The 23,550-nt window shown below is 41.5% G+C and overlaps 2 protein-coding genes across 3 annotated transcripts; both read right to left on the bottom strand.

Annotated features, from left to right (window-relative positions):
* Positions 1-1,729: 1,729 nt before the first annotated feature.
* On the bottom strand, positions 1,730-8,719 carry LOC112554180 (polypeptide N-acetylgalactosaminyltransferase 1-like). Its single transcript, XM_025221812.1, has 11 exons — positions 7,836-8,719; positions 6,291-6,474; positions 5,467-5,633; positions 4,997-5,174; positions 4,439-4,630; positions 4,147-4,264; positions 3,688-3,876; positions 3,121-3,258; positions 2,636-2,740; positions 2,332-2,466; positions 1,730-1,994 (listed from the first exon to the last, which is right to left on the bottom strand). The coding sequence occupies exons 1-11, from the start codon at positions 8,062-8,064 to the stop codon at positions 1,851-1,853; spliced, it is 1,779 nt and encodes a 592-aa protein (XP_025077597.1). The 5' UTR covers positions 8,065-8,719; the 3' UTR covers positions 1,730-1,850.
* A 1,193-nt stretch (positions 8,720-9,912) lies between these two features.
* LOC112554065 lies at positions 9,913-22,104 on the bottom strand. Of its 2 annotated transcripts, XM_025221650.1 has the most exons (8): positions 21,827-22,104; positions 18,204-18,374; positions 17,775-17,885; positions 15,677-15,736; positions 14,859-15,160; positions 14,261-14,365; positions 13,160-13,411; positions 9,913-12,588 (listed from the first exon to the last, which is right to left on the bottom strand). In XM_025221650.1, exons 1-8 carry the CDS (start codon positions 21,834-21,836, stop codon positions 12,343-12,345), a joined length of 1,257 nt encoding a protein of 418 aa, XP_025077435.1. In that variant the 5' UTR covers positions 21,837-22,104; the 3' UTR covers positions 9,913-12,342. The 2 variants fall into 2 exon arrangements, with proteins under 2 accessions (XP_025077435.1, XP_025077434.1); XM_025221649.1 differs by lacking the exon at positions 21,827-22,104 and having other exon boundaries at positions 18,204-19,458.
* Positions 22,105-23,550: the final 1,446 nt, after the last annotated feature.

Genomic DNA, 23,550 nt, shown 5'->3' with positions numbered 1-23,550 from the left:
ACAGGCCTTTCGACTTTCTCGCTGATTTGCTGAACTGACAAACGAACATCCCTTTGCTCTGTGTGTGTGGTGGGGTGGTGGGGGTGTACTGTGTATATATATATATGAGAGAGAGAGAAAGTGGTGGTGTACTCTGTATATATATATATGAGAGAGAGAAAGTGAGTGAAAGACAGAGACATGAGAGGGCTAGAGACAGTGAGAGTGTTTTTGTATTTGTGTAAAGGGAGACACTCAAAGGGAATAGCGTATGAGAGAGAGAGAGAGCTTGTAGGTTTTTTTTTTTTTTTTTTGAGAGACAGAGTATCTGTTTGTATAATAGAGTGATGGAGACAAAGACAAGAGAGAGGAGGAGAAAGGGTGTCTTTGCGTTTTATGTCATGGTCGTGTTTTGTCTGTTGCTGTGCGTGCTTTCCGTGGGTTATCAACAATGGCATGTACATGATGTCGACCAAAATGATATGTTTTACAAACCTTGTATCGTATCAATGCATACCAAATATTTTGAATTCGTTGAAACAGTCTACATGACTGATATACATTTTAATGTTCTGTACCCCACACATCATATTTCTGTGGTTAAACAGGGGTGAGCAAGGCACGCAAGAAATCCTAATAGCAAAGATCGAGATGCTTTACGTCCCCCAGCGGAGTGGTGGAAGAAGGATGACAAACATTCCACATAAAACAGTAATCTCAGTCCGTGGTGCAGTACAGAATTTAAAAGACACTCGGTAGTTAAACTGTCACTTCACCAAAGAATCTCCAGAAAGCGCTCCTAATCCTCCAACCTCGACTAAATATAAATGTATATTATTTTGCCCTCACCGACCGAATCTTCCAGAACATCTGAACCCCTCGATCTACTGTCAACCTGATCTTGACCAGTCGCCTCGGGCGGTCAAGTCCAAGGTTCCAGTAGTCGCCACAATGAGTCTCTGTGCGTGCAAGTGTTTACTTATGTGTGTGTCCCCCCATTCTTTCTCTCTGCCTGACCTAGAAACTGTTATGGTCCTAAAATAGCCAGGTTATATAAAAGGTCAGGCGGGCGAGGGCGGCGGCTGTAGGCCAAGAGGATGGGCGGGAGGTTCAATGTTAAATGAATGGGATTGTTTCATGACTCTTTTCCTTAACTTCTCCATTTCGTCCTGCAGAAACGACTTACTCTCACTTGATAACAAAGAACCTGGTAGACAATGATTAGCAGGAAGCACGAATCGTTTGGAAGCAACAAGTACATAAACAATCATTTTGCAGGGATTATACCACGAACTTGTGTTACTGGACTGCTTGCAGACGATTTTTTCCAGTTAACTACTAAAGCGAGGCTGGTGTATACAAAACTTCCGGTTTAGTTACATTTATTATTTAGGCTCACCAAAACTAACAGCTGAGAACTTCGCAAGAGGCTCAATGTTTGTCTCGGCAGACACAAGGCATTGACTGAGGGCAAACAAAGCCCTTACTCAACCACGGATGTATCGTATCTAGACTGCTTGCAGAACTTCTACAAAGAGTCTTTTGGTCGAATGCGCTTCCGGTTTTACTATCAACACAACGAAGAAGAGCAGACGATGTGAGCTCTCCTGTTAATTGAGGTACAAAAGATCAAGCTTTATTGTCTGTTGTGTTTTCAGTTTTCTGGCTCCAAGCCTTAGTGGGTAGAAGCCGTTGTCTTTGTTAAAAAGAAAGAAAAACTAAGCAACAAACGTATTTCAAACATACTGTTGGCATTTTTACTTCAGCGCTGTTCCCTGACAAAGGGCTCGCCGAGACCAGACAACTTACAACCTCGCGAAAGGCTTTGTTCCTGGCAAACCGCCAGCAATCCAGAGCTACACGTCCGTGAGTCAACCGACTCTTTGCAGCCCGGAAGTGGGTTGTATGAAGGTCCACTTCTGGCTGACATCCGCGGTACAGTTCTTGATGCAAGGCACCTTGTCGCACAAATCTAAGCAGAGACCACTACGTTGGTGACACAAATGTTCATTCACCTGCAACATATTTCGCGCAGAAACGAAGTGTTCAGAAAAATGATCCCAAGCAACAAAATGTGTTCTCCGTTTCAAGAGAAGACTAGAAGTATTTATGTAGTCTTTCAATAATCCAGTTGTAATTAAAAGTAAGTGTCACTGTGTAAAGGAAGGATCTTTCTCTATGGTGTGACATGTTCACATTTGCGAGTCCGAAAAATAACAAACAAAGAAGATCGAATCTTACAAAATTCAAGATTGTAGAGTGAGCTAAGTAAACAAAATATAAATGTTCGAAAAAAATTTCTCAAACGATGTATAGAGTCACTCATCTGAAGTAAATGCTCAGTTGACAAACCTTGGGATACGCCCACTTGTCGACAGGGGCAGAGAAGCAATTCGCCAACAGTGCGCGTGCGCCAGAGTTGTCGTTCCTGACGACTACACAGTGAAGACCTGACTTCAAGACTCCGTCCTTGGTCAGCGAGAAGCCCTGAAACACAAAACAACGGATGCAGCAGCCATGCCTGATTGTGGATAGTAACTGGTGTGGGAAAATTAATTTTTTTTATTAAAAAAAATTTTTTTGTTGCTTATGATAACATTTTAAACGTGTTTTTTGCCAGTTGAAAATAGTTGCCGCACACATCATTGCAACCTACCTGAGAGTTGAGCTGTCCGTGGCATGGCTCTGCGAAAAATGGTTTTTCAGCATAATACACGTTATTGTGAGTGTCCAGGCACAGACCCAGGGCAATATTGGCCACCTAGGGTAAGAAACCACTGGAGATGTAGCACCATAATTTGGTGATAACGAAGATTTGCTAATGTGTGGTTGTCTGAAGTAGGTGTACATAGCATTTGTACTGCTAAAGAATCAATCACAACGTGCTACACATTGGCAGCAAATCTCAAAATCTGTTGCCGAAGAGGTAGACTTAAAACTAAATAAAGTTAATTTTAATTTTAACAATATAAGCGTCTTTATACGCAGCCCACGAAATGTCATCATTATCATCATCGCATTCTCATCCTTCTCCTCAGTGTATCGGCGCTGTAAGTCTGTAACGTGTATCTACATTAATAGCTTTCATTTATTATCTAAGTATCTTTGTATTTAGTATTTTTAGATCGATTAGTAACTTACTGCACCCCAGACAGAAGCGTTTTTGTCGAAGACGGTAAGTTCCGGCCACACGCGCTCCAGGAACCAGTCGAAGTCCGAGCTGCAGCCGAGCTTCTGTTTCAGTTCCTTTCGTTCCGTCAGGTTTCCAGCATCTAGCGTCTGAACAGTTAGAGACAACAACAGCAGACGAATTTATAATAGAAGGAAGTAATTCTAATTATTCATTCATTTATCCAGAATCGTTTAGGGATAGTGTTTTTTTTAAAAGGCAAAGGAAACCTGTAGCTGGATATTCAATATTCATGTGAAACATGAAAACAAGTGGGTGTTTTGTTGTGTTTGTTTATTTATAATTTTTTCTTTTATTATCCTCCCGATTTTTATATTAGAATATTAATTTTAAAATGATTATTGAAAAGAATATTCATCTGGAATTATCTTCATTCTAAACAGGACTTTAATTTGCCTTTTTTACAATAGATGGGTTTGTTTTGTGTGTGTGTGTGTGGGGGGGGGGGGGAAGGTAGGCGAAAAGGGTGATTATTATAAAAAGGTCAAGTAAAGACTTTGAGAGTAAGTCGTATTCACCTTCATCTGAGGAAAGTAGCTGTAGACAAAGATCTTGTGATTGTCGTTCATCCACACCTCCACGGCGCGCTTGTAATTGTGCATCTCCGTGTGCTGCCGGCCCGCGGGGAAGGAGTAGGGCTGCGGGCGGGCAATGTGACCCACCTTGGAGCAGGGGACGTGCACCATTGACCCCCCACACATCCACACCTGGCGACACAGTTGGCTGCGTCAGCAACAGGAACTCATTTCATTTCTTGGATACAGTGGTGAGGGTGGTGGTGGTGTTGGTGAGTACAAAAAAGCTGCAGATTACGTATCCGCGCCTCACCCTACTCACTACCAACCTTATATATATATACACACACGTTATTGCTCACTGTAACAATTACTCTGCTTGACAGGTGGACACGTTTGTTTCCTAAGACCTTAGCACGACCCGACGGCCGTCATCTCCAACCAGTACCCGGCAGTACCTACCCGCCATGACAGCTCCAGGTTCTCTCCTCCCCATACGTCCATTCCTTCGTCATATCCGCCCAGCTTCAGAAAATATTTCCTGTCCACTGCGAAGGCAGTGCCCACCGTCACCACGCCCCTATGAATCAGCAGGAGGATTTTTGAACAGCGAGCTGTTACTTCCATGAATACACCCACTACATGCATTTCCACGTGCATTTCTTTTTCTGAGGCGATATGATTAAACTTAGCTCAGGCACACAGAGAGGGAGGGAGAGAGAGAAAGACAGAGATCACTCGAGATGAGGCTTACGGTTTCACAGAAGCATCGTTGGAGAAGGGTCTGAAGAAGGTTTCATAAAACACCAGACGCCAGTCGAAGCCGTACCGCACCTGGGAGAGCTTGTGGGAGCGGTAGGCAAACGTCTCGGCGTGGATGTAGTCCAGCAGGCTCAGCGCTACACTCGTCTGGTCCGCTTTGATTTGTGTCAGGAGAGGTTCCAGCCTGATCAATCAATCAATCAATCAATCAATCAATCAATCAATCAATCAATCAATCAATCAATTCATCCATCCATCCAAGCTAGTAACTAACCAGTAATTCCAGCAAGCTAGGGGTCAGGCAGACGTAGTCATTCAATCTCTAATGTGGACTGTGGTAACGATTCCAGAATAATCTTTGATGTCACTCCAATTAAATCAGAGAATGAATTTTTAAATAGGTTTGGTAATGATTAGTTCATCTGGAAGTATATCGCATCATTTGACTCCCCTCTCCCTCCTTAGCTGTTAATTATCGTGAGTTCTTTGTGGACAAGGCCAACAGACAAGACAGTTGTGGGCAATGAGATACAAAAAATCAGTGGCTGACCACTCGACGTTGACCTCAGAGTGGCTGTCGAGGATGACGATGACGTCCCCCTTGGCCGCACGAACGCCAGCCATGCGTGCTCGCACCAGCCCCGCGCGCTGCCTCATCCTGACGACGTGCACGAGACCATCAGGGAAGTCTGCGGCAATGCGATCGTCCAGGTCTTGCTGCAGACCCTCTGTAAGTAGGTAGACCTGGTGTTCTCATACTCCAGCAAGAGTATATATATATATCGAACTTCGCTCACTGGAAGATTTGACTATTTATGGGTGGGTATTTTGAGATAGAAGATGTGCACGTGCATCTAATCAAATCAAACTTTATTGTCTGTCCGAGGAAGTCCAAGACAGAATTAATAAACAAATAGTTTAAAAAAATTTAACAGCTCAATAATTCTGGATGTTGTCCAAAAAGAAATGCTGCTGATTCAAATTCTCTTTTCTGTTCAATCGAAAGAATTTGAAACTCACTCAGCGTGCTGTTGTCGTCCACAAGAATGATCTCCATCAGCAGGTGGCGCGGCGACCTGTTGATGACGCTGTACAGCGTTCGCTGCAGGACGGACGGCCACTCATCGTGGACAGTGATGACGACGGACGCCGTCGGGAGGTCGCGAGCAAACTGCTTTCCCCGGCATCTGGCCACACACACACACGCACACTCAAGCACGCGCTCCTTTGACAGGGGCAATATACTGAACGAATAAATGTCAGACAGCTTAACCTGACAAGCACAGTATTGCAACAGCTGAATGTAAGAACGGCGAAGACAAAGAAGAGTTTTAACTCTTTGGGATACATTGTTTCATCTTCTTACTCAACTTTAAAACAAACGAACGAACAAAGAACTGTCCGAACGAACAAACAGACTAACAAACAAACAACAACAACAAAAAACAAAAAGAAAACGAACGAACAAAGAAGTGTCCCAACGAACAAACAGACAAACAAACAAACAACAACAACAACAACAACAAAAAGCAAACGAACGAACAAAGAAGTGTCCCAACGAACAAACAGACAAACAAACAAACAACAACAACAACAACAACAAAAAGCAAACGAACGAACAAAGAAGTGTCCCAACGAACAAACAGACAAACAAACAAACAACAACAACAACAAAAAGCAAACGAACGAACAAAGAAGTGTCCCAACGAACAAACAGACAAACAAATAAACAAACAAACGAACAACAACAAAAAAAAGGAAAACGAACAAGTAAGCTTATGAACGAGCGACCAAACGAACGAACAAAAAAGCTTGTAAATGGAAACTCTGGCTTGCAAACATACCCAGGCACTCTGCTGTCTGGCACCTTCCGGTTCAGGGGAATGACGTCACTAGCCAGAACATTTACCCGAAACATCCTCAAAGCTTCTGAGACATTTGCTTTCATTTCCTCTGGCAAAACAACAGGTGAACCCATTTCACCTGGAGCCGAGCTGTTCCTGCCATAGTCGTCGATCAGTGGGTTGCCTGCATGTAGAAAGGGGGAACAATATAGTGATAAGGGGGGATACAGACTTGTTCGTGTTCATGAAGTTGTCCGTAATGTTTCCAGTTAGGAAGGGATGTTGAAAAATACGAGGGTGGGATATAGAACCAAATGCCAGGTAATAAAGGTGATAAGAGACAAAAGAGAAGCGGGATGTCAACAATCAACTCCTTGTTGAATGTCACATAACTTTTTTCCTTACACTGAATGCTTAAAAATGCTGTTAGTGATTTTTTTTCTTTGCATTGCCCATCTCTTTGTTATATGAACGGCTTCGTAATTTCCAGGGAGTGTCTAAGATCCGCCTCTTTCGTAAACTATACCTCCAGCAGCTGGTTGTCACCTCTTCTTCTCCTCTCCTCCTTTCTCCTCTCTCCTTTCTAGTTCTGCAACTGTTCTTCTGTTTTTATTTTCCATGCATCTCATTTGTTACAGCAAGCAACTTGTGCTTACTGGGGGAAATGTGTTAAACAATTGTGCTTATTATTGTTGTTGTTATTATTATTTTTTTTTTTACCATTGCTGTCTGCGATTTCTATACCTGTATTTCAGCTGTTATACAAACTGACGTGCACACCAAAACTACGACAGGTTCAGTGCGCATATAGATTATATGCCATGTTGTGTCCGTACATAGTAGGTTATTAAAGGTTTTATTAGAAAAGATTATTATCACTAGAGAACCAACGGCTGGCGCGATCCACTTCCAAGCAGCAGATGGTTCAAAACTCACTTTGGCCTGTGACTACAAAATTCAAACCCACCGGCATACTCAACTGATTTATCTAAGAAGATACAAGTGGAGGGTTGGGTTCGCTCTTCTTCGCAGACTCGGCGACTCATTTAAAGTTCAGCTAGGCTAGAGACTTTTACTTAACTCTGAAAAGTCTGTTAAGAATATGGCAGTTAGGTATTCCATGGAAGACTGAAGTTATTGTCATCAACAGATGTAACAGAATAAAACTGAACATGGTGATACTTTCAGAATATGTTTCGGTCAGTCATGTCACTGTAGCACATCAGTTGTGCGTGGTATAAACGTCACAGGCTACCGTCTGTGACGGACTGAACCTGGGGAAGCTGGTAAATTTAGACAGAACAATGTCGAAGATTTAGTGAGATGGATGATAATAAATACCAATGAATGTCTTCGTCGATTATGTGCAGCTCAGAAATGAAGTCTTTCGGCCTGCCTTTAATGCCAAGTCAATACACTGAAGTTCAAAGGTGACAAGTTTTAGTCAATACTGTATAGAGCAGAGTACTGAGTGTCCTCTTTGTCTGAAGCTTTAAAGTCTTCTCAGAAGTCGTCTAAAGTTCATGTGCAACATCGTGTACTTGCCTGTCTTCAGCAAAGGATTTCGCCGGAATTCCTCGGCCGTGATCCTCCGTGCGACTGTGGGAGGCTCGGACCGCTGCTGTGTCCATGGGTGAGCTCCGATCCTGTCTGAGACCTCCAGAACGAAGCGGAGTCGCCTGCCTTCTTCCAGCTGCCCGAGAAACAAGATGGTCGACAACATCGTGGTGAGGGAGATGACCAGAATGACAGCGCGACGGAGGTGACACCTCATGGCTGCATTGCCTGGGAGGAGAATGGTCACGTGACAGGTCCTGGTCGGGTGTAGGTCGCGAAGACTGAAGAGCGTGCGCGCGGCTTTTTTTTTTTTTTTAAATTTTTTTTTATTAGATACTCCTCTGGTTAGATACCTGGGTACCTTTTGTCATTGGTGTACTTGCAAAGAAAATCCGATACTGATTCTAGGGCAGGGTCAGTTGAGAATGTGAGTGGGTGAGTGTTGGACCTAGCTTTCATCACCAGGCGCAGTATCAGAAGCACCCCCCATCATCACAATCTTTTTGTCTATCTCCGAAGGTAAGAGTTGAGGTAATTTGTTAGCTTTCTTCTGAACCCTGGCTAATTCGAAACAAAAATGCTTAATTGTTTTTCGGCATGTAAACTATAACACGAAGGTTTGCTTCAGCCAAGTTCAAAAGGTTTGACTTAAATTATTCGCACTTTTGCAAAAAAAAAAAAAAAAAAAAAAAAAAAAAGACTATAAAAAAGTTTACAAACATGGACTGAAAAATATATTAGCATAAATGTAAAGACCTTTATAAACGTATTTTGCAAGTGTATAATTATGTTGGGCAGTAAGGTTAATTCTAACAATGAGTTATTGCATCAATTACTTTTTTTATGGGTTTACTTTATTTACTTTGATGCTAATAAACGTGCAGGGGCGAGGGGTGACTAAATTCCGTGATGTAAATTACTACAGACATCTATTGTGTATTGCATGTATGTATACATTTGACATACACCTGTAAACGTTGGGTATCCAGTATTTATTAGAAGCGACTTTTATTTGTTTTCCAAGTCAGTCAATGCTGCAAAATGCACGTTTTGAGAACGAGTTAAACAGTTTTACAGAAAATCATTTTGCAGATTTTCTTTTACTTGTGAGGTTACAAAATAGCTTTATTATCTTTCAGACATAAAGAATTGGTATAATTAATTACTAATTCAGACTTTAATTTTTGTTGGCTCTACCGAGACTTTGCAGTGAACAGTACTAAAGTTGAACAAAAAACCGGAAAAACATTTTATAATGAATTTCAACCTGACTCCCTCTCCTTCCCTAAGCTAACTTGGTGTTCACTAAATTTCATCCACAGGGTAGCTTATCAGTAGTTCAATGCAGTAGTTGCAAGGCTAGCACAAGCAATAAGTAGGCTGCATCCAATCTGCTCTCGTCACTGGCACAACCAATTTATCCAAGCTGGAAACCAAAGCATCTACTGACAAAGATATGAGAGGACATTATTTGGTAACCCACCACAACACTAGGAAAGTTCTTTGTGAGAGACACTGCATGCTACATACTGTAGCTCCAGTGTATCATGGTGAGTTTTCAGCAACTAATTTGCAGATGTCAACCCTGGGATTAAGCTCAACAAATGAAGGCTCAAAGTTTTCCCCGACTCGGACTGAAAATATTTTTAGGGAAAATTGAAGTTTGAGCACGTAGTAGTCCTCTCAATGGTGATCTTGAAGTGTACAACAACATTTTATAACAGTTTTGCATACATGTTCCCCTTTAAAAACAATTGCCTGAAAGACAGGCATGAAAAAACCTTCTATCTGCCTATAAAGAATCATACATACAATGTATTTGTTTACATATGTATCGAAAATGGCCGTATCTTTATGTATTGCTGGTCATGTCTTTTTTTGTTAAGTGCCAAATTTCTTATCTGGTTACCATAGATATCAATTAATACAAGATATACATGAAGAGATAATAATTAAAATTGAAATAATAACCAGTCATTTAATAAGATAGAGAACATCAACAGAACATTTCCCTAAAATTATGAAAACTGTACTCACCAGTTTCACTCAATTTCAACAGCAAGACAAAGGTAAAATATAATTTTAATTATAGTTTCGGACAATTGCAATATGTCTCCAAATTATGTCTTAGCATTCTTATTACCATTTTTTTTCTTCCATCATGCATTGAACACCAGGTTAACAACTGACGGGTGTCCTTCCATTTTCACAGAATCGTTACACATTGATTGTGTATGACACCCGCCATCTGTTACGCAGAGGATGAAGTTTTAAAAACACTTGAAAGAACATTAATCGAAAATACAATATTTTAATCAATCCTTCAGTCTATGGAGGTATGCACACGTATTATCACTTCCAGGGGCTGTAGGTATGAAGTAAAAGTAAGCTGTTTCCCCGAGGTAAAATGGGGAAATAGTTACAAAGCGATGTCCAGACCACGTCGACACTACTTCATGTTTTTGTTTTGTTTTTTTCTTAGGAAACCTTTGAACCACTTTATAAGTACAGCTTTGGAGTTAAAACAACAAATCGCTTTATAACTTTGGAAACAAAACTCTTGTCCTCTCGTTCCCCATATTGTTCCAGGGCAACGACTTACCCTTGCATCATAACTCCGGCCCCACCAGTCGCCCACCACAACCGTCCTCCCTCTGTCCAACTGACAGAATTCAACAACCGAGCAAGAGCAATATTCAAATTTAATGATGTCATCTTTCAAATGAACCTTCGATCCTCAACAGATTTCAGCTTGAGCTGAATCTCCGGCAAGAGGTTGCAAATGCTGCAAGTCTGAAATTAAATGGCATTCACAGTGGCAGTGATCATGTTAAAATTTTACGAGAAGCAGGATCAGGTAAATAGGGAGGTTGCTCGGAGAGCAAGGGGACCCGTTTGAAAGGACGGAGCTGAGGGACATTCCAGAAGAATCCTTGCAGCAGTGCAGAGAAGCATATTATTGCAGAGAAGGATGGAAAAGTGCATTAAACTCGAGGGGGGGTTACTTTGAAGGAGAAATCATATTGCTTGGTTTTTGAAATTGAAATAAATTATTTGTGCCACCAGTCCCGTTACACACGTCATATACCTATATACGTGTGCGTGTAAACGTATATCAAAAGCCTGTGTGCGTGTGTGTGTGTGCGCGCGCGCCTATATACACAGAGTGGACAGTCAATAAAGGGTGTTCACATCCGCAGACATTGATATACATTCCTTAATTCTGAGGCATCCTTGATACAACATCCCGGAATAAATCAACAACTGGGGGTTTGGACATCATTTTATGAAAAGAAGCTGGAGGTTCGTCATCTTGCTCCCTTCATAGCTAATCAAGACAAGGATTTTTTTTTACTCATTTTTGTTAAGGAGTCTATTGCTCAAGAATATTTGCGAACGTGTGAAGATTTACTTTTCTCAAAGACTAGTGGAGGGGGGGGGGCTAATTTTTTTCATGATTGTGTAAAATTCATTGCAATATACCATTGCGTCAATGCTGGGTAAATATAGAGGTATGTATATATACATACAAACATTTCCTTTCACAGAAAGAGGTCAAAATCGCGGTCGTGACATGCCTGATGTGTTTTCAGTTTCCCATTGGCCAAGGCTTTCGAAACATAAAAGTATCCATGCACAAACCTGACCTCGGTGTTGTTGACCTTTATCTGCTCATGGTGAAGTCTGCAGATGTGCGTCTCGAGAAAAGTAAGAATTGTATATACCCACATTTAGGAAAAAAAAGTACACTACACCTTAACCAATCATTTTAAAAAAATATGCGTCCTTCTAGTCCTGTAAGCTCATTTGTTGAGTAGTCGATGTCGATCTTTCTGTCGGATCGTTCGTGCGTCTGTCTGTTTGTCCGTCCATCTTTCGATGCATCAGATGCCCCCTGGACATGCGTTGTACAATCAGGTGGATATTATCAGCCAGGAGTGTTGTCTTCGTAGTGATTGAAGAAATGGTTATGGTAGCAGTTTGAACACTAGATGGTGCGATGACGTGCCGCCTGCAGACATTCCTGACTACATTTTCCCAGAGGTCTTCTTCTGACTGTCAAGGGACTAAAGCTCAAGTTCCAATGGTGATGTATAACCATGATGTTGATGATATGTCTGGTCGATGAAGCTGTAAAGAAGCTCTTTGGTAAGAGAGTAACGCGCGCATCTCAGATCCACTCCATACCCGACTTCCCTCGAGTACCACCTCTCACACCCGTGACCTACTGACTTTCCAAATGCCCTCCTACACGTTCACTCTCACTCACCCCTAGTCCCTGTTCACTCATTCGCTCAATCTATTTCTGACAGAGCTCCCACGTGCACACGGATAGTCCCAGCTCGATCTGGGTTCGTACAAAAAAGACAAAGGATTTTTATGAAAAAAGCAAACATTTGGCACGCGCCTTAAAGTCACGTGACGAAAAATAGTCAAGTTATCTACTCCACCCCCAATGAAAAAACAACTCTAAAACAGCAAAACCCCCTTCCCCTTAGTCATCGAATAATTTCATGCTCGAACCCCGTTCTATCAGTGGTTCAGTCGTGGAATTTATGACCACGTAGGCGAACTTCTCGCCGAGAAGCTTGGCCATCTGCAGAGTGAGACTGGACAGGTCGAACCTGTGACATTGACCCCACTTGCGTTTTTCGTGCGGACAGTACAACACTTTGACTGGTTCCACGGGGCACATGCACAGTCTGTCAAGCGCACAGGCCACCCACGGCTCCAAGACGACCTGTTGAAGAAAACCATACACCAGTTCGACTGAGAAACTAGAAAATCTGTGTCAGCACCTATAGAAAGATCACTCTTTCTGGCTCTTCTCTTCTCTCTCTCTCTCCTACTCCCTTCTTGCACACTATATAAACCATCTCACTCGATTATCCTCTCTCTTTCTCTTGATCTCATTTTATCCCCTCTATCCCCCTTCTCTCTTTCCCTCTCATCCCACCACTAAAGGAGTATGAGGACCCACAATCAACTTACAACGTTTATAAATATGTACGAAAAGTATAATTATTGCTTTGTAGATGTTCACTTTCTTAGTGTTTCATGCATGTTGTTACAGTAGTCCTTTTGTTTAACAAATTAGCTTCTCTCTTCAGGGTGAGGCAGATCAGTTATAAAGAACCCGCACTGTTTGTGTAAACTGTCACCCTCACTAAGAATAAAAAAAAATAATAATAATACCCTTTTCATTGACTTTGTATCTCAGTTTACAAGCTGGGGTGAGGGTGAGGGACCAGGAGCAGGGATCAGGGCAAAGGAAAAAAAACTTCAAGACGCCTCGGACAAGAAAGATTCACCTGATTCATAAACGGCTCATTGTGTACAGCGCTGAAGCCCGCCAGGATTTCTGGGAACTGGGTGAATGTACACTCCTCCTCCCCGTAGAAGTGGAACATGGTGCGCAAGGTATGGTTGGGGATGGAATCCATGTTGTGCAGGAACTGACCCCCACGGCGCCGCACCCTGTCGAAGAAGAGCTCGAAGTCCATATTCCGGAATCGCACCGACGTGTCCATGTACACCAGCACCTCGGCCTTGACCACCATGGCCTGCAAGGTGAAGGACAGGTCAAGGTGGCATGGAAGCAGTTACATCCACGAGAGTTTGCAGTCACCTGTCTTGCAACTCAGAAAGTAGGTGGTGAATGTATTTGGTGTGAGTCTGACGCAGGGTGAGGGTTGATATAATAGCGAAGTCATATGCAACACGAAGTGAAACGGGGCCACGGGGCGATCAAAGGGAGATCACTCACTTTCTCTCGACTATTTGATTCTGTCCCCTGCCCCACTTTATACAAGACAGATTTTCAGAAAGTATTGTTATATTTTTATGCTGCTACATCTACCCCTATGACTATTACTACTACTAATAGTAATAATCATCATTATCATAATAATAAACAGAGTCATCCAATACAGAAGCAATTAAAACACGACACATTAGAATCAAATAATAACCATGTAGATGATGTGAATAAGATAGTTATTTCTCTATGTTTCATTAAAAAAAAAAAAAGGGGGGGGGGAATTAGACTTTTGATGAACACCATCAGATGGATTCAGAAGTCAGAAGTAGTCGCTGACGAGAGAGAATGTGAGGAAGAAAAAGTGTTAGCAGGGGTTAGAGATAGAGATAGAAACAGAAAGGAGTAATTTAAACAAAAAGGGTCGGGGGTGTAGGGAGGAGTTTAAGGACTGTTTGGGTGAAGGGAATGAAAGGTTAAAAGTGAAGGGAAAGAGTGTAAGAAAGAAGGAAGGAGAGCTGAAGGAGATTAGAGACTATAGGTATAAGGACTGTGAAGGAAGAGTAAAAGATAACAGAAAGACAAGCGCAAGGTGAGGAAGAAGGGAGGGAGGATAATGACATAGAAGATAAAGCTGTCGAAACGAAATTCATACCTTGATGATTATGGGCTTCCAACCATAACATTTTAAAGTTTTGATGTGCGGTGGAAATGAACTAAATGGAAAGCTCTTTACAGTACAGTTGCAATTTTTCTCAACCTGAGCAACAAAAGGATAAAACAGCGCATCAACATCACTTACAGACTTCATTCCACTAAGTAATTTTCAATATCCTCTTAGTTTTCGTTTTTAGATGGTGAATAGGTTTTTTGGTGTATTTAATACGGTTCTGTAACTAAAGTATATGTGGTTACATTATTCTGTATATATTTAATATTACTCTGTGTATTTAATACGATTACATACACATTTCTATTTTGTGTGTACAGTATTACTACACTTTATTACCATTCTGTGCGTATACCATTATATATGACTATTAAGAGTGTGGTTTAATATTATTTTACGTGGCTTTAACACTACTGTTTGTGTTATTTTGAGTGTATTACTATTCTACATTACCGTTCTTTGTATTTTAATTTTATTCTGTGCATATTTAATGCGATGCAATAGTTATTATGTTCATATTTAATACTGTTTTAGTTACGTATTTCTATTCCTTTCAACTGTTGCATAACAAATGAGGGCTGACCTTACTTCTCTCTGATGGTGACAAACCAATGTCGAAGTAGTAGAAAGCGTGGTCTGTGGGGTTGAGCTTGTTGAAGACGAAGTGCCTGAGGTTGTATATCAGGGCCTGGGACTCGCCATAGTGGTCGGATGAAGCCGCTGTCACGAAGATGTACTTGGTCTCCAGGACGTCCTCGGCCATGGAGCGCAGCACGTCCTGCGTGTGGAGGCTGAGTCGTAGCTGTGGCAGCAGAAGCTGTCGAACTCGGTCCTCCGCAGATTCGGGGATAGAATCGGAGCAGTTCGTATGCACGCACGGATTTCCTGCCCAGTGAGCAAACAAACATCAGGTGTACAAAACATAGTTAATCAGTCTTCGTTTTTGTAGAGATGTAGGCCATCTTTTTTGTTAAGGCTTTAAACTAGCATTGGAGACCAGGGTTTAGAATCGTATCTGCAGGGTTGTCCATGGGACATATTTTTCTATCCCGTCCCATCCCGTCCCATGGCAATTTATGCCTGTCCCATCCCGTCCCATCCCAAGGGATGTTTCCCATGGGATTCCCATGGTATTAACAATCCTATGGACAACACTGAAAACCACTTTTCTGCTTTTGTTCTATAATTCCTGCTACTTCACATACAATAGATGATTCAGAGGAAAGATTTAAATCTTTGATGAATGAAATAACAGTAAATTTATTTTGCAATATCAAGTATCGACTACCATGGGAAATACAAATGTGTGCTGTCCCATCCCATCCCGTCCCATGGGACGTTTCCCATGGGATTCCCATGGGATTCCCATTCCTATGGACAACACTGCGTATCTGTACTCACGAACATTTGTTTCAACTTCGCATGTAATGTTTGGTATTATTTCACGTTTGACCGTGGCATCTGAAAATAAACACAGAAAGAAAGAAAAAATATAGACAGACATTTGGGGGGAAGAAGAGACATTGCTGCTACAGTCACCCCTATCAACATTTATTTTGTTTTTCCATTTCGTTTTCTCTCTCACATACACACATGGATGATACCTAACCTGCAATTATTAGTCTGCAAGGCAAAACAGATGCTTATGTAACACTGTTTGATATTTTTTCTATACTGGACTGCTTGTAGAAGATTTTTTTCCAGTTAACTACTAAAACGAGGTCGGTGTATACAACGCTTCCGGTTTAGCCACGTTTCAGCTTATCTACTAGAATGAGGCTGGTTGTATACACAGTTTCCGGTTTAGTCGCATTCATTGTTTAGGCTCGCCGAGACTAACAGCGGAGAACTTCGCAAGAGGCTAAGCCTTGGTCTCCGCAGACCAGACATATAACCATGTAGTTGCTCCAGGTACAGTAGATTGTAAAATGATAGCACACAGCAGTTACATAAGCCACACAGTCATTTCGAATTCACGTTTGCTCATCCTCTTTCATAGTTTTCTCATCCCTCTCTGATTTCCTTAATCCCCTTATACTTCTGTCACAGATCTAGCCAGATGCTGTCGCCATTATGTGTTCAGCCTCAAAAGGACAAGAAATGCGATAAGTACATCAATATCAAGGAAAGGATAGAAAGGAAGCCCCTCGTCATGATGTAGAGTCTGAGATGACCAAGGCTCAACGCGAGTCACAAACAAAACAGACATCGATGCAGAAAGAATCCTCTCTTCAGAAGGTTCATGATGAATATAAGCACGACCTCAGTAAACTAAATTATGAGATTAGGACCTTACAATAAAATTTGCAGAACTCTAAAGAAAGTATTGAGAATCGTGAATGCAAACTGCAGACAGAGATCAGTGACCGAGAGGAAGAAATTGCTCGGCTTAAGGCTGAGACAGATGTTTACCGAAATGAAAGAGATCAACTGGCTATAAAGTGTCAACAACACTGGGTGACCATTGGTGAATTTAAAGAAAAGGTTCGTGAATTTGAATTTGGTCATAAGAATCAGTCTGATGGCCTACAGAGAACCTTAGCAAAAATCAGATTCTTCAAGGAACGTGAGGAAAAACTGAAGAAAGATTTTGAGAATACTACAAGATAGAAATCTCTGGAGGAAAACATCGAGGCAGAAAAACCGGCTCATCTGGAAACTAAATTCAACTCAGAACTCGTCCACCTGAATGTTAGAAATCATGAGAAATCTCTGGAAATGGAGATATCAGCCAATGCTGAGACTATCAAAGCGGTGGAATGATTGACAAAACTAATAAGAGAACTCGAACAAATATATGATGATGACAGAAAAACTGAAAAGGTGTATGTGGGCATGAGCCATCAGATGTGGGGTGAAATAGAGGAAAAGATGACAGTCACTGGCATCTTGTCCAAAGAGTTTGAAGTCCACCAGACCTTCAAAGAACTCACGACAGAGCTGAGAAAGACCAAAAAAAGACGAGCTTTTTTAGAGGACTATAGTGGGACAACTTTCAAAGAATTAGAATATCTGCTGATAAGTTTTGCTCCGGAGGGCAAGAACAAAAAAGACGAAAATTGCGAGAGTTCTCAAGAAAAGAAGTTAATGGCACCATCTTCTATTGTGGAAAATTGAAAGTACACTTTGACCACCTGCGATGACAATCGCTCGACCCTCCACCCCCCTACAGAAAATAAATAAATAACCCGTTGTACCACCAGCCGTCACTCATCATCCTCACCACAATTGCAAGGGGAGAAAAATTCATTTCAATTGCACACACGTCCGTGACATGTTGTTAGTGATCTACCCAATGTAAGACAAGATATGAGGAGGACATAACCCATACTTTCCTTTTCCCAGGTGTCTTCCCTGAAATATCAAGTGCCGCTGTTTGAAAGACAGAACCTTGACATCGAAATTTTAAAAAATAATCCCAAAATGTATTGTAAAAGATAAGACAGAAAAATAAGGGAAAAGTATTTTAACAAATTCTGCACAGTCACTGCTGTCTTACCTCTGAGCCTCATTTCCAACACTTGTGCCAGGACCGCAATTTCTCTCTCCGTGTAGTCTTGCTTGCAGTTATCCTCGGTACATCTCTCAAAATTATCTCCACAGAGGGGCTCTTCAGAGAAAAGAGGAGGGTTAAAAACTACACAGGAAAACATCTAATATAATGTTGTTTTAGCTGAGTACAAAGTCAATTCACGAACACTCACAAACATGCATTCTGGAACGCACAACAACACACACACACAGGGTGAGAAAAAGAAAAATAGACCAGTCGAGGAACCTCTTTGCCCTTCCAGGATTCCATTGCTAAAATATATTGGAAACAGAGCACACCTCCCATTTAAATTGCCCATTGGGACTAATAAAGTTGGTTGTTGTTATAAAAATCTCTTTAAACTATTGTCTTTCCTAGACAGGCATTCAAACTTACCTCCAACGGTTGCTTCAAGCTGTCGCTTTCCCGCTAGCGAGTGGTCCTCATCTGGAACCCGTGGGGACCAATTCAAAATGCGATGCATCTCCGGATGGTAGACCACCATGACGGTCAGCAGCACCACCACGGCCACGCAGACGACCAGCGGAATCCGCACAAAATAAAGCCCTGCAAAACGCATGTTGGCAGCAATGTACTGACAATAACAACAATTCCCGTGTGTGCAAACCATCCTGGCTTTCACAGCCGTCGGTTGTGACACACCTGGGTGGATGCTGCTGGTGTGCATCCTGATCAATGCACTCAGCTTCACGTGAGGTAAGCTTTGGGGCGGAATGGCGCTGAAATCGATCCCCGGTGCTCGCGACCCACCTGAGAAACGAAGCACCACCTTTCTTTACCACGACTTTTTATTTAATCAGGCAATCAGTGTTTATTTTTATCAGTTTCAGCAGCACTATGCACGTGTAACGGGGTAGATGCGATTGATCTCCCATCTTTCCACACTTGACCGCCAGCAACATTGAAACAGTTAAGAAAGGTGTTTATGCTGTTATATTAAATTTTGTAGTGAATGTTAACTAAACGCCGCGGTGTGGCAAGGTTTTAATAATGTTTGCATGGAAATTACTTTCTAACAATTTCCTGGTGTTTCTAGAACCTTTTCAAAAGTTTTGTATAGCACTTCATAGATATTTAGTTAACATAAAACCAAATTTTTAATGCAGCTTAAAGACTTCGCAATAAATATTCTTTTAAAATTTTAACATTAACCTAATGTAGTATTCAAAATTTCAAAATGTTTGAATGTTAATGTTGCAAACAGGACATTGATGCTGTATTAATTCAGTTTATTTGTTTAGTTTTGAAGACCATTCACATGTCTGTGGTGCTCAGGTTTTGCTGGAAATGAAGAGACTAGACAATGAATAAATGAGCGCTGTCTTACTTTGACACTATCATGAAATATTTATGAGCATCGCTGCGTCACAACAATTTTATGTTTTTGTAATAATTCCTTCTATTATTTTTGTCGGCTGCGATAACAGTGTGTCATTGGTCCTCAGAGGCGGCGTTAGGGGTTGGCAAGTGGGGCGGTCGCCCCAGGCCCCGTTCTCGAAGGGGCCCAGGGCTTCAGCCCCGAGGTCATCTATATGACTTATTGCCAGCTGTGTTAAACAAGTTGTGACAAAAAAATTGACGTTCAGAAAACACTTCTAAGTTCTAATTAAGCAAATTATTGAATCCATGTCTTAACTTTAAACCCGGCAATAATAACAAGCAGTTTATTAAATCAAATTAAATCAGACTTTATTGTCTGTCGAGGAGACCCCAAGACAGAAATTTTTCTTTTGCTCACACGGGCAGGCATACATACTCATACAGACATTTAACGCACACATAATCACTATTATCTTTTCATCACCTGCAGGCAAACAACATTACAAATTGTCATCTATGTCAGCTATTGGCCTGTGACAGAAATCCCTGCATTTCATTAATTATTTAGATTGAGAGCTCGTCTTGTTTGTGCGAAAGGGAGGACTCATTCAACAAGGTGATGGCTGATAATGGATGTCAGCACCCTCTTCTCTTCAGACTGTGTTTAATTCCTCCTGAGTCCTTGTGGCTTTGTTTAGGATGGTGATGGCTGCTGGCACGAAGGACCTCTGGTAGGCAGCTTTCCGTACACGTGGCACTTTATAGTGCCTGCCTGAGGGCAACAGCTGGAAGTTGGGATGGAGAGGGTGCGTTGGGTCAGAAATGATGTTATGTGCCATCCTTCTGACTGCACGAAGGTACAAGTCAGAAAGTGGCAGCTGTGATATACCAATAATTTTATTGGCCTGGTGGATGACTCTGGCCAGCCTTGCCTTGTCGTTGACTAGTAGGTGACCATACCAGGCAGCGATGTTGAATGAGAGGATGCTCTCAGCAAGAGACCTGTACACAGTCTCCAGCACCCCTGAGCTGACATTGAAGCTGCAGAGTCTCCTCAGAAGGTACAGCCGCTGTCCTCGTCAGGCCTGATTACACAATTGTTACCTTACAGCTGTCTGTTGTAGATATTGTTGTCTTTTTTTATTTTGTGTGTTTTGTTGTTGTTGTTGTTGTTGTTGTTGTTGTTGTTGTTGTTTGTTTGTTGTATTTTTTGCTTTCATCCTACCATAAAATGCCTCAAAACATAGGTTCTGGGAAAAAGTCACTGGTGGAGCGCGTAGCAATAGTGTCTGAATGTTTGAGCTGACTCACAACAGGTTAAAGTGTGGCTGTACGCCTAACAACAACAACAACATTAAATATCAATGCCCTTCTGTTCTACCTTTATCTTAGAGGGTTATCTGCAATCCACCCCTAGAGCCTTTCTCCTCTTCCAGCCTTCTCCATAAGAGGTCGGAACAATATCTTCCAGATAACTGTTAAGCTAAAACAAGAGCAATATACGGTATACTTTGTGGAAAGTTCGTGCCTAAAAGGGGAGTGACTACAGGCCTGAATGTATTTATATACTATAGTCTGTATCTGTTTATAAATAAATATGGTTTCAGAACATATCAGTATTAGAATTAATTGCTCCCCACAGATCAGGAAGTCGATGAGAGCCAAGAAAATGCATGGTGTCAACAAGTCTGGCTTGACCATGGACGTCCTTTTTAAGTGGATACTAAAGTTTTTTGTCATTTAAAATTGAGGGCTACAAGAGAACTGCTTTCTGTGTTCATTTTTTCACGGTCTAATCGTCCATTATAAATCTGAGGTCACTAGTCTACTAAACGCCCTCGTCGAAACTGGCGTGAAGGATTTCGGGATCATAAAACAGAATGGGGAAGAATTGATTGAACAGGGGAATACTGGAGTGACCGAAGATAATATTACGAACACTAACATGAAGTGCCAGCTCAATACGGCAATCGTTGCTGAAGAGAAATATTGTTATGACAACGGTCTCTGAGTGCGCAGTATCAAATAATGTTATTGCCTAGGGGGAATAAATCTTGATCTGCGTATTTACATTAATTCTGTACTTTGTACTAGAAGCATTGTACATATTTTCATATTCGAGCCACACCATACTGTCCCACCCGCACTGTGCTTTCTCCAAGACAGGACGGAAGCTGGACACCCAAGACATGTAAACATGAAGGTGCAACACTTCTATCCAAATCGAACCATAACAACAAAACATAAACAATATAAATGAAAGCCGGTGGCCTCAACCTGTTAGTGACAGATTTGTGGCAAGCTCCATCTTTACTGTTAGTTCTCTGATTCCTCTTTGAGTTTTCTATGTCTTTTATGACTTGTCTGTAGGTTAGAGGTCAGGACAATGTAAGGGCAGAGCAATAAATAGACGATAGACATTACAGTTGTAATGAACTCAAAAACTTTAAATAAACAAATGACGTACAATAACACCATTGCTATCATCTGGGGACAAAGTTACAAGAGGTTTTACCTCAAAAACAAAAGGTTGACAAAGAAGAGAAGGTTCATGTCTTCGGGAAGGCAAGGCAGCAGATAGTGAGTCTTCGGTGTTGAACAACGCCAAGATAGCGACACAAACAACAAAGAAAAAGAAAAAAAGAAAGAAAAATCTCAAACTGTCTTTGAATACTTACACAATCGCATGACTGTTTCGTCGTAGCGAGAAGACAGACCAGATAAATACAACCAGCGACACCGCAGTATCCAGAGCTGCAGACGACGTCCACAACCCGCGTGATGACTGTTGACGACTAGCTAGACCTGTTGGTCACAACAAGTGAAAACAAACAAACAATCACAGCTGCGTAGCATGGCTCCTCGTCGACACTCGCCCTGTTGACGAGCGGCGCTTGAGAGATAACCAGCCGAGTGCTCGGGTGCAAAGAAATGCAAAAATCTATATCCCGGTTGCCATTAGAAACGCCTGCACAGCACCACGAGAGCTTGGTAATGTCTTAGCAGCTTGCGTGTATAATTATGTTCTTGCGGTGTTTCTGTTTTCTTCGTGCTTTAATTAACATTGATTAAATCGTGGTGGGAGACATCAAATGCAAGAACAATTTGAGATTTTTTTTTCAAACTCTCAGTAAACGGTTGTCATTCTTGTTAAGACTCCTCCCTACCTCATGTGAATACATTTTGTATCGACCAGTTGAAGAAAAAATTATGCACTAGTGTACACGTGTTCACATTATCTTGATAATTAGTACTAAAGAAGCAGATTAATCAGTGACAGTTTTTATCTGCTTCACTAACATTGGTTGACACATTCATTCAATCCCGTGATAAGCAAGGCCGGTTCTGCCATTAGGCGAACTGTATGCAGTGACAAAGCATGGACGACCTGCAAATTGCCGCCCACGCCTTGGTTTATGGTGTAAGTGATATACAGAGCGGTAATGAACGTTATTTTTACGCGCATGCGCAGATCATGCCAAAACGGTCATTCCGTCCCAGACATCCGGGTACGCGACACCTGCAGCCCTTAGTGCGGGTACCCAGAGGACAGTCAGTGACAGTCAGTGACAGGTAAGCTGGAATTGTACGAGTTCCAAAAGTGTTAACACAGCGAATACACGTCCACAGTCCCACAACCACGACTTCATGCGAGTTTGTAAATATAATTTGTATGACTTGTAAAGCTGTATATATTTTATTAACCCGATTTGGCTTTTTACCTTAATTATATTTCCTCATTTCTTCTACAGTAACTTTCTTGCTTGAATGGATGCAAGTGGTTGAGTTAATGGTATTCTAAAGCTTTTTTTTTAAAAAAAAAAACAACATTCCATTGCTCTAACGGATTTGTTGCCGTGATTTATCGGGTCATAACCACGCCTGGCTTGGTCTGTCGGTAGGAAGGCAAAGGGAAAAACCTTGTGGATAAGCTTGCCACTGCTTTTGTGGAAATAATGAATATTACACTTGATGAACTGCTAGGTTATAATGTTCATTGGTCACCAGAAATCGTTTTTTAAGTTCAATATCACTTGACTTGTCGAATGACTGCGAAATGTTTTGGTTGTATGTGTTTGCGAATGCAAGTCTGAGACAGACCACGATAATCATTACTGGTAATTAATATGTAAACCTCGATTGGTTAAATTCGCAGCTAAGAAAAAAAGAGTTCAACCTAAACGTATAATATTTCAATATTTTTGTTGATAAATGGTTGACATTGTAGGGGAGAGAGGATCGAGTGAGTGCAATATTTGTATTTCCCTTAGCAACAGGCTTGAAATCCAATCTAAATTTTTGGATGCTTTCAGACGACCGACAACAAACCGTTGTTGTTTTCAGACCAAACCCTTAGAAAATTGTTTTTTACGCATGTTTCTATATATGCGATGGTAAAACC

Source organism: Pomacea canaliculata, linkage group LG13 (genome assembly GCF_003073045.1).
Source record: "Pomacea canaliculata isolate SZHN2017 linkage group LG13, ASM307304v1, whole genome shotgun sequence".
Taxonomy (NCBI): Eukaryota; Metazoa; Mollusca; class Gastropoda; order Architaenioglossa; family Ampullariidae; genus Pomacea; species Pomacea canaliculata.
This window is presented reverse-complemented; position numbering and strand designations above follow the sequence as displayed.